Here is a 10,095-nt window from a genome sequence, read left to right as displayed (position 1 = left end):
GCACTCTGGCAAGGATGGGGGGAAGGCTGTGAGAGGCTGTAGGTTTGTGCACCCTGCAGTGTGTACACCCTGTAGGTGCCTGTGTGCACCTTGTAGGTGTGTGTACACCCTTTGGATGTGTGCACCACGTAGCTGTGTGTACCCGCTGTAGTGTGCATACCCTCTAGCTGTGTGTACACCCTGTAGCTGTGCACACCCTTTAGCTGTGCGCACACTGTAGCTGTGCTCACCCCATAGACGTGCTCACCCCGTACCTGTGCACACACCATACCTGTGCACACCCCGTAGCCGTGCTCACCCCGTACCTGTGCTCACCCCGTACCTGTGCACACCCCGTACCTGTGCACACCCCGTAGCCGTGCTCACCCCGTACCTGTGCACACCCCGTAGCCGTGCTCACCCCGTACCTGTGCTCACCCCGTACCTGTGCTCACCCCGTACCTGTGCACACCCCGTACCTGTGCACACCCCGTACCTGTGCTCACCCCGTACCTGTGCACACCCCGTACCTGTGCTCACCCCGTACCTGTGCTCACCCCGTACCTGTGCACACCCCGTACCTGTGCTCACCCCGTACCTGTGCACACCCCGTACCTGTGCACACCCCGTGCCGCCGGCAGGGCTGCGGCGCCGCCCGGCGGCCGGGAGCGGTCGCGCAGGGCCGGGAAGCTCCGCCCCACTCCCGCCCCCCTTCGGCTGGGCGGGCGCAGCCCATAAAGGGGCCGGGCGGGAGCGGGGCGCGGGTCGTCCGTGTTGTGGAGCAGCGGGAGTGGCCGGGCGCAGGGTCACTGCTCGCCGCGGAGCCGGAGCCTTGGTCCGAGGCCGCGGCTGCCGCTCCTTCCCCTCCCGGCGGCGCAGCCCTCTTCAGGTAAGAGCGGAGCGGGGTCCCCCCTCCACTCCCCTCGGTGCCGGGTTGGCGAGAGCAGCCGGGGTCCAGCCCTGGTCCTGTTTGTGCCCCGAAGGTCTGACCAGGTACGGGCCGTGCTGAGCCCTCGGACCCGGGGCCTCCGCGGCCGGACAGGGCTCGTCTGCCCTGCCGGCGGAGCGCGGGGGCCCGAGGCCGCAGTGCCCGGTGCGGGCTGTCCCGCTGCTCGGTGCCCACCCGTCCTCCGCGGGGAAACCTCTCCGGTCCTCTCTTTGCCCGCAGGGAGGCGGCCGACGGGATCAGCTCCCGGGCCGATGCTGCTGCCGGCCTGGGAATTATGGCTCTACGGGCTCCTCACCGTGGGCTCCCACCTCTACGCGTTCTACGAAGCGCACCAAGTGTCCCGAAGTAAGTGGCGGACGGGGTCGCGCTTGCTCCGGCGGTGCTTCCCGCCCGCGGCTGGCGAGGCTGCTTAGCGTGAGTTCTGCTCTCTAGTTGGTTTCTACTTAGTTCCCTTGCGAAGAGCGCCTATGCTCTTCCCAGCTTGCCAGCCAGCCCTGTGCGAGGAAGCAGTAGGCGGGTGCCACCTGGGCAGAGAGCTTTGTCCCAGGGCTTTCGTGCCTTTGAGTGCTAGGAACGCCCATGGCAATAGTGTCCTGGCAGCTTTTTGTCAAGGAAAAGACAGGGAGATCTCTGAAGCTCAGCTACTCAGATAAAGAAAGTTCAGGCAAGTTGGGTTTGAATTGTCTTCTTTTTCCTTTCTAGTCACCTGCAGCCTCTTGCAGGTGGGTGGTTAAGAAGCATCCATGCCTTGTGATGGTGCTTTCTGGGGTCTGAACCTGGGGAGGCCCCAGGACAGGTGGATGCTCCCTGCCTGGTACTCTGGGCTCCTTTGCTGGGTTCTGGACTTGGAGCAATGGTTGGGTTGTCTGTGCAGCCTTGGAGTCAGTTTGTTTCCAGACACCTGCTTGTGCCTTGTGTAACCTCTTGGTGGTAGCTGTTGTGGTGACTTGGTTTGGATTCAGTGGAGCTGTGTAGTGCAGAGCCTGTGTGTGAGTGAACTGTATGAATGCGTCTGTAGGTGGGGTTTTAAATGATTTAAGTACAATTTGTAGATAAAAAGAAGCAGTGTTTCTATCACGTTGATATTCTAATGGAAATAAAGGTAGTATTGTAAAAGTATAACAACCTAGAGAGGCTCATTAGGGAAATATGTATTGCATCTTGTTAGGCTTTAATCAGCAAGGTGTTCTACACTAATGACCCTGCTGTCTTTTAAAAGACCTCAAGGGAAGGAGTGCCAGAAAGGCACTTGCAGAGCAGTGGAGAAAATGTTAGGTAGCTGGCTCCAGAGCTGTCCACCCATGCGTACAGCAAGCCTTCTGTAGAGGTGGCAGAATGTGATGGCAGCAGGTTCTGTAGGTGGCATCTCTGAGTGCCTTTTCCCTGCTCTGGCTGTACTGGCCACTCTCAGGTCTGTGTGTCCCTTCTGCTCTGGTGGGAGAAACCAGGTAGTTCTGAAAAAGGGGAATTGAGGGTGCTGGTTTTATGTGGTAAAAGATGGGTCACTGTGTGCTACTGTCCCTGTTGCAAGGGGGAATCAAAACACATGTTCTGGGAATTTGCATTGCCCTTGCTGTGGGGCAGAGCTGTGGCCTGGTTGGGCAGCTCAGCTTGTGATATGCCCCTCCCTGGATCTGGGTATCCCCATTGGTGGAGACGACATGGGAATGTGTTGCTCTTGAGCAGCAGAGGACCCATCCCTTACTCTCCCTGCTCTGACTGCTGTGTCCTTAGCAAAGGTTTGCTCTTCCCCGCAGAGTATGAAGCTGTGATGGACAGAATGTTTGGGCTGGACCCAGGAACTCTCTTTTGGGGCCTCAGAAAGGTAGGAGGGGTGATAGGTACCAGCATCTCTAATTTTGAGGCAATAATACGAACATTGTGTCTCCATACCTGTTGCACATCCAAGCTTCTGATTCAGCTTCAGAAGTTTGTGGTAACTTGCAGATTTGGATATTCATAGTTCACAGACTGTTTCTGGTGAGGAAAAGGGGTTGGCTGGGCATGTCTAGATCTAAGAATCATAACCAAAGTTTTGTTTCTTTTTTTGATCCCTGTCTTAAGTGTCTATCCTTTGCTACATCACTTAATAACCCTCTGTTTGGCCTTAAAAGCTTTGATCACCCTTGACACTTTCTGCAGCCTTTCCCCCCTTTTTTCTGTCACTGGGTGATTTGGATAATGCATAACATCAGTGAGCATATGTTTCTCTTGGTTGGCCTGTAGTCCAGCATAGAGTAAACAGATTTTTGAATGATAAAGTCTTAAAGAAATGTGGTTGGTATTAAAAAAAAACCAAACAACTGATAAGAAAACAACAAAAAAACCCCCAACCAAATACAGCCCCACCCCTTTGCTTGCATTTCTTCAAAAGGATATGAGCTCAAAAGCAACTAATGCAACTAATATTGAGGATTACTTGTGCCAGACCAGGAATGCATGTCTGTGGAAGTGTTTTGGATTTTAGGCCTGCCGTCACTGCTGGTAAGGGAAGCCATACTTCAAGAAAGCCAAAAAGCAATTGTGAACTTCTAGTGAGGCTCTGTATTTGACAGAGGGCTACGCTTTTACCTAATTTAGGTAAAAACCTCATGTCATGGAAACTCCAGCTGACCTGACTCCATCTGATTGCAACTAGGCTTTGTTGAAACAGGTAGTTAAACTTTTCTTCCAGCAAAATGTCTTTTCACTGGAGTTCTTGATTTTTCAAGGCAGAGCAGAACTGCTCTCTTAATCCCTCAGGAGAGATGCTGCCTGCTCAGTTTCAGCACCAGTGTGGTGTTTAGGAGTCACAACATTGTCTAAAGCTCTTTTTTTCTTGAACTTTGCACCTTTGGAAGTCAAAATGGTGCTGTCTGAGTTCACTGCTGTAGTCAGTCCAACTGTATTGCTGACATCATGTTCCTGAGATGTAGAGTTCTGTTGGGTAACACATACCTAGTGTGTTAGAGATGTTCCCTTGTTCTGTAAGAACATGCATTTATGGCCAGATACACATTGTGACCAGTTCTCTTCATGCCACAGGACCCCATGGACTTTGAGTGGAGCTACTGGATCGAATGGGGAAGGGAACGTATACTGTGGCTTCTGGCTGGTCACCTGCTGGTATCACAAGTGTCCAGGCTCCTGGTGGAGAAGGTATGTATGTATTTTCTTCACAGCAGGGAGTTTCTGTGACTTTCAGTTTACTCTGGAAGTGGGAAACTTGGCACTGAGGCCACTGAATGTATTAAATCCCACTCTGTGGGGTGAATTGTGTGAGTGGGTCTGTAACAATGCACAGGTGAGACCATGTGGATCAGTTACCTTAATGTTTTGGAGACTTCAGCTGCCAACTCGTGAAAGCCTCTGCCTTGCTGTGAACCATTAAACAGAGTCATTTCCCTTGCACATGCAAGAAGGGTGCAGTTATTCCTTTCCAAGAGTGTAAAGTGATGGCTGCTTGGGTTTTGCCATGATTGCTCGATGATTGCATGATTGTGGGAAATGATCTGTGTGGTGTCACACCTGCTAGTCTGGGGAAGGAAAGGAAGAAGTTATGTTCTCCTGCAAATTAGGGAGGCTCTGGATTTCACATGGTGCTGTTACAGGAACACCTTCCCCTTCACCTTTATGGATACTGTTGGGTTTTGTGTATTTTCAAATGTGTTCTTAACCTTGTCGACTGTATTTATCTCTACTGTAGACCCTGTGCAGGACTGCACAAGTATTGAGTGCTTTTTTTCTTTCAAAATAGCTAACAGTTGTTAATTTTTCTTTTTCTGACAGTATAAACCATGGTGCTTGATGGTTTATGGAATGGCTGCCTGCTGGTTGTTACTGGGAATCAAGGGGTTTGCTGTCATTTTGTTACATGCAGCTGTTTCATTTGCTGTGGCTCAGTTTCAGCTGTCACTCCTGACGTGGTTGTGCTCCCTTATCTTGCTGTCCACTTTACGCATACCAACTGTGGAAGAAACCAAGGTAATGTGAGAAGGGCTAATTAAGCATCAAATTAATTATGGTTGTGGTTCTCTGTAACAGCATCTACCTTTATGACAGCATATTGTCCCTTCAGTTGATGTAAGCAGGGTTTGGTTTGAAAAATCTTAGGCAGTAGAGCTGCAGTGACTTGTCCTGGAGCTTCTGCAGTTAGAAAAGTCATATCTCTTGATCGTAGTGGCCATTGCATTGAGACAAAAATATGTGCCTCAATGTGTAAATGGTATTCAGTAGAGCTGGAATATGATAATACTTTACTAGTGCTCTATTAAACACATTTCATATTCTTTGGAACTCTAATCATACCAATTTGAGGTGCTACTTTTTAGGGTTGTATCTAGGAGTTGCTCAGCCAAGCCTGCCTGTACTTTATTGGTGACTGTGGACTTCTGCAGGGAGGGAGGCTGTTCCTCCAACACTTTGATTTGTACCAGATGACTTACTTCCTCGCAACTGGTTGATGCAAGCTCAGTTTTGCTCTTTCTCTGGTGGATTTTTCTGGGTAGTACAGATTTTGGAAAAACTGTTGCTCAGTTGTGAGGAAATGTCCTTGTTGCATTTACTTGGACCAAGGGGAAAAACTGGGCATCTGTTATAAGGCTTGTTGCCCAGATGTTCGGGGAAGGGGAGATGAACATGTAGGGTCTCTTCAGGTGGTGTAGTCAGGTTTGGGCCTTGCCCTGAGGAGGAAAGGGCCCACTGCAATACAATGTAATCAACCAAACTACATTTGCTGATGTTTCCAACTTTTTTGTGATGATACATTTTTGTTGTTGGAAACAAGTGTGACACCAAGTGTCAAAAACTCAAGGGCTCAGTAACATCTTTTCAGCCTTAAGCTTTCTTTGGAGTGACTGATTCTTTTCAGACCTAGCATCAGCCCTAACAGTCCCTTGGCTGTCTCAGTAGTGTTGCCAGCTGGTTTGAATATTGTATTACTGGACCAAATCTGAGGGAGATAATGACATTTCTGTAAGAAAAGCTCTCCTGCTGTCATAGTTCTTCACAGCCTAATCTGTTTCTGAAATGAAGTTGTCTCTTTATGCTGGCTGCAGTAGCTGAGGAGGACACTTCTCCATCAACAGCCAATGCTTGTTCATGTGTTTAGTGCTGTTCACTTAGATGCTCATTCCAGCTGCCACTGGCTTTAGTTGCTTCCTGCTGATGCTGACCCCAAAAGTTAGGATCTGAGAGGACATCGCTGTTTTGCCATACAGAAAATACAGCATTGCACCATAATCATCTGGCTTTCTGTCTTGCAGAGGAAGTGGTACGACACTGAAAATGAGTATTATCTGCTGCTCTTCACTGTGTCAGTCCGCTGCCTCTTCTGCACTAGCTTCAGCCTGGAGTACTGCTGGCATGGACCTACCCAGAAGTCATCCCACTCATTCCCATGGATGCTGGCATATGTGTTTTATTATCCCACATTCCACAACGGACCCCTTATGAATTTTGATGAATTCAGTAAGCAGGTAACAGTGGTTGTTGTTTGGGTGTCTAAAGCTAACTTCCACAAAATTTTGAAATTATCAAGTAATATTATAGGAATGTGACAATTCTGAGTGCATCATTGGAAATCTGGCAATGTCCTGGATATCAAATTTTAAGACAAACCGTCCTCGAGTTCTTTCACTTCACAGGATGTTTTTATCCGACGTCAGATTCATCCCTTCAATCAGGCAGCCAGTGACATGCTTTGTTAGATTTGGAAAGTGTTCATAATTTTAACATGCAGCTGCTGGACTTGATTTTTTTTCTTCTCTGTCAGGTGGAATAAAGCATTGTTTTCAGGATAAGATTGCTATTAACTCTGAAACAGATTTCAGAGTCACAGAAAGATGATAGTTTGTATTGGAAATTCCTGAAGAGTCTAGTTTCTCCTCATATTGATGTGAAAACATGATTATTTACTTGGAGCACTTTGCTTCAACTAGGAAGCTTGTTCAATGTGTAAGACCTACTAATCTTAAGAAATGCTTTTCCTAGTCCCTTGCAGGCTGCTTTTCAAGCCTGCTTCTACATGACAGCGGAAAACTCCATATTTTCTTTATTGCTTTCCATATTGGTCGGAAAAGGGTTTCAAAGTTTGCAGTGCCCAGCAGTTGATTCAAAGTGCACGATAGAGGATGTGTTTATTGCTGCTATTTGAAAAGACTGCTCATAGAACCCTTTAAATGAAACTGAGACTGAGATGAGGGTTTCTGCTGAACACACCGGAAAGTGGAAGTTCTGGAGTTGGAGACAGTGAAACTGCTGTATGTCCCAAAGAGTGTAGTATCAGTTCTGGCAATTGGTATCCACTGCCAGGCAAAAGTGAGACACTGACACTTTGTCAATGGCCTTGTTGAATTTCTGGCTTGAAGTGAGGCATAGCAGTTCTACTCATGGCTTTGGAGGCTTGTTGTGCAAATCCCTGTAATAAAATGGTGGTCACCAAGCTTTCATCTGGTTGGTACAAACGAACCCTCCAAATGAGTGTGCGTGTTGGCTGTAATACCTGCTTGTGATTGAGAGTCCTTGCAGATGGGTTGGTTACTTCTCTTGTACATGCGTTTTTGGTGGTCAGTTAGAGACCAGAGAAGGAAATGTTGCACACAACAATAGATGTACAAAATGACTGTATTTTTAGGCAATCCTGTGTTTCTGTTGTTTGATCCTATTCTCTTTTCTTGCAGAAAGAAGGTGCAATAATAATATGCCAATGTGTTTACTGTAGTTAGCAGTGTAAGTTTGGGGCATCTTGAGAAGCATGTCAACTGCAAACCTTGTCTTATCTGGTGTTTAACTTGCACTCCCATTTGCTCAGCGTGTCATGTAGGTCTTGCTTTCTTTGGCAATGCTACAGGAGAAAAATTAAGAACTGTCTTCAAGTAATCAATTCCCTGTAGCTGTTAAAAGTTGGAGGTGTTTTAAGAGCAAGCAGTCATTGTTTCTGTGTTTGGAAGGACTGCTACTTGGAAAACCTTCTTCATAGCTGTGCTTTCTTTAATCTTTTTATATTATCTCTAGAGGCTGATCAAGTTACAGGAGTTAAAGTCTTGTGTCTGGATTCTGTTCAGGTTAACAGCACTTGACCTTTCTTACAGGAGTTTGGTGCAGTGTGTTTGTGTTTGGCTTCTTGTTGGTTTCTGTGGCTTACTGAGATTGAGAAGGGACAGACAGTCTTCCTCAAGCATATGTCAGGAATTTCCAAACGATGTAGTCAAAAAGTTCTCAGGATGAGTATTTTGATTAAAGCAGTCAGTTATGTGCCGGGTAACCTCTTTGGATTTCTTCTGTAGATGAGGAGACAAGAAGCTTTCAGTGTGAAGAGCAATCTCAGCATCTTAATCGTGGGCATAATCCGTATTTTCTTTTGGTGGTGCCTGGCTGAGCTGATGATTCATCTCATGTATATCCATGCTCTCTACAGTAGTGCTCTGCCTTTGGAGTCTGCATCCTACTGGGCCTTGGGTGAGTATAGAAACAATAGCAGAAATCTTTCTTCTTTAAGGTCCCCAGTCTACTTCTCTTTTATGTCCATCTGTAGATGCTTGAGTAGTACATTATAGCCAGCCACTGTCAGAAAGGTGGTCTACAGGCTCTTAATATAATATGTAGATGCTCTATAAGCTTAGTTGAATGTATTGAGCTGCTTCCTAAATTAAAAATATTCTGTACATTTTTCAATCTAAAGTATGTCTATAAAATGTGGTCTAAAGTGTTTCTCCTCCTCTCTTTCTCAAGTCATAGAAGTGGACACTTAAAAGAGTTTTTTTTAGTGTGGGGATGGAGGAGGAGAGATGTTAAGAATTATTATTGATCTTCTTCTGATTGATGTTTCTAGGCTGTGTTCATGTTGAAAAGGAAAATTACAGAACTCGTGAAACTAGTAGAGAGAAGGACTTGCAAATATGATGACCTGACTTTAGCAGTCAGTACCTCTCGGTTATGTTTTCCTGCTTGGCTTCCCCCACCTCTGCCTTGCCCAAGCTTCCTGATATTTCAGTAAAATGCCCAACTATGAGGAAAAAGTGCTGATAAATGCAGCATAATCCAGCAAGAGCTTTGGGTGATGGTTTGTAAACAGCTGTCATATGTGGTCGACTTGATTTCTGTTCCCTTCCCAGCTATGTGTATGACCAGGCAGGAAGAACAAAAGAAAGAAACCCCAGACCTTAAAAGCAGGTTCTGAAAAACTCTTGGTGATTTCTGAATTGATGGAGGTGTCTCTTACACCAGGGAGAAATATACACACTGGTATGGTCCTGTCCAGCGTTTGTTGAAGATTACCTATGAAGAGCAGTGTGTGTTGGAGAATACCTGTGCATTGGATGCTGGTCAGCAGAGGGCAATGTGTGCACTCTGTGTTTATCTGTAGGTGCATAAATAAACACTTAATACATATTTCAGTATGATTTTTATATCTAAAAAAGGGCAGGGGCAGATGGAGAGCAAGAAAGTGAGAGGTTTGCCTCTATGGTTCACTGTTCGTTCTATTCTGCACTCATTCACTGTTTAGAAAGTAGATTCTGAGTTCTGTTATCAATGTCAATTCATTGATGAATTAAATCTGTTCACTTCTGGTGTTTGTGTATGTGACAAAAAGCTGGCCACTTGGTAAGGCAGGCAAAGCTACTGAGTTAGGGATGAAATATTCCAGCTATGCTGCTACTGGTGAATTCCTCACTCCTTTCAAGACTGCCAATGTTGATTTTAAAGTGGAGCTGAGGGTGAATTACTTCACAGACAACACTGTAGGCTGTATATTTATTTGATGAAAAAAAGTGTGTAATCCTAAGAATTAAAATGCATTTAGATTGTTAGATGATTAGAAAAGGTGAAAATGCCTCAAAGCAACAGATGGTGAAAGCCAGTGTTAAAGCAAGTTTGGACTGTAAAGCTGTCTGACTTCAAGTCAAATGATTGTATTTTAATGAGTCGCCTGTGGAGATGCTGCTTTTAGGAGAGGTGTATTCAAAATGTAACTCTACTTACTGAGCTTCATCTTTTTAATGAAAGCAGCTGTTTAAGATATACCACGGATGAGATTTTGAAGCAGAAGTTGGTCACTAAAAGTTTTTTCTGCAGGTTTATCACTGTGGTGAGTTGACCTCGGCTGGATGCCAGGTGCCCACCCAGCTGCTCTATCGCTCCCTTTCCCAGCCATAAAGGGGAGAGAGTAAGATGGAAAACAACTTGTG

At 46.3% G+C, this 10,095-nt stretch overlaps 1 protein-coding gene across 1 annotated transcript in view; it reads left to right on the top strand.

The window, feature by feature from the left end:
• Nucleotides 1–749: 749 nt before the first annotated feature.
• Nucleotides 750–10,095, top strand: part of HHAT (hedgehog acyltransferase) — a gene marked incomplete at its 3' end in the record, with an annotated part of 88,708 nt that continues 79,362 nt past the window's right edge. Inside the window, exons 1-7 of the mRNA XM_027714497.2 lie at nucleotides 750–868; nucleotides 1,148–1,273; nucleotides 2,686–2,753; nucleotides 3,953–4,066; nucleotides 4,697–4,891; nucleotides 6,172–6,384; nucleotides 8,194–8,365. Coding sequence (XP_027570298.1) covers nucleotides 1,180–1,273; nucleotides 2,686–2,753; nucleotides 3,953–4,066; nucleotides 4,697–4,891; nucleotides 6,172–6,384; nucleotides 8,194–8,365 — 856 coding nt within the window. The remainder of the gene's footprint in view (nucleotides 869–1,147; nucleotides 1,274–2,685; nucleotides 2,754–3,952; nucleotides 4,067–4,696; nucleotides 4,892–6,171; nucleotides 6,385–8,193; nucleotides 8,366–10,095) is intronic.

The sequence above is a fragment of the Pipra filicauda genome, unplaced genomic scaffold (assembly GCF_003945595.2).
Source record: "Pipra filicauda isolate LSUMZ 115617 unplaced genomic scaffold, ASM394559v2 scaffold51_size4534324_pilon, whole genome shotgun sequence".
In the NCBI taxonomy this organism is placed as follows: Eukaryota; Metazoa; Chordata; class Aves; order Passeriformes; family Pipridae; genus Pipra; species Pipra filicauda.
Note: the sequence above shows the minus strand (reverse complement) of the source record. Positions and strands in the feature narration are given on the sequence as shown.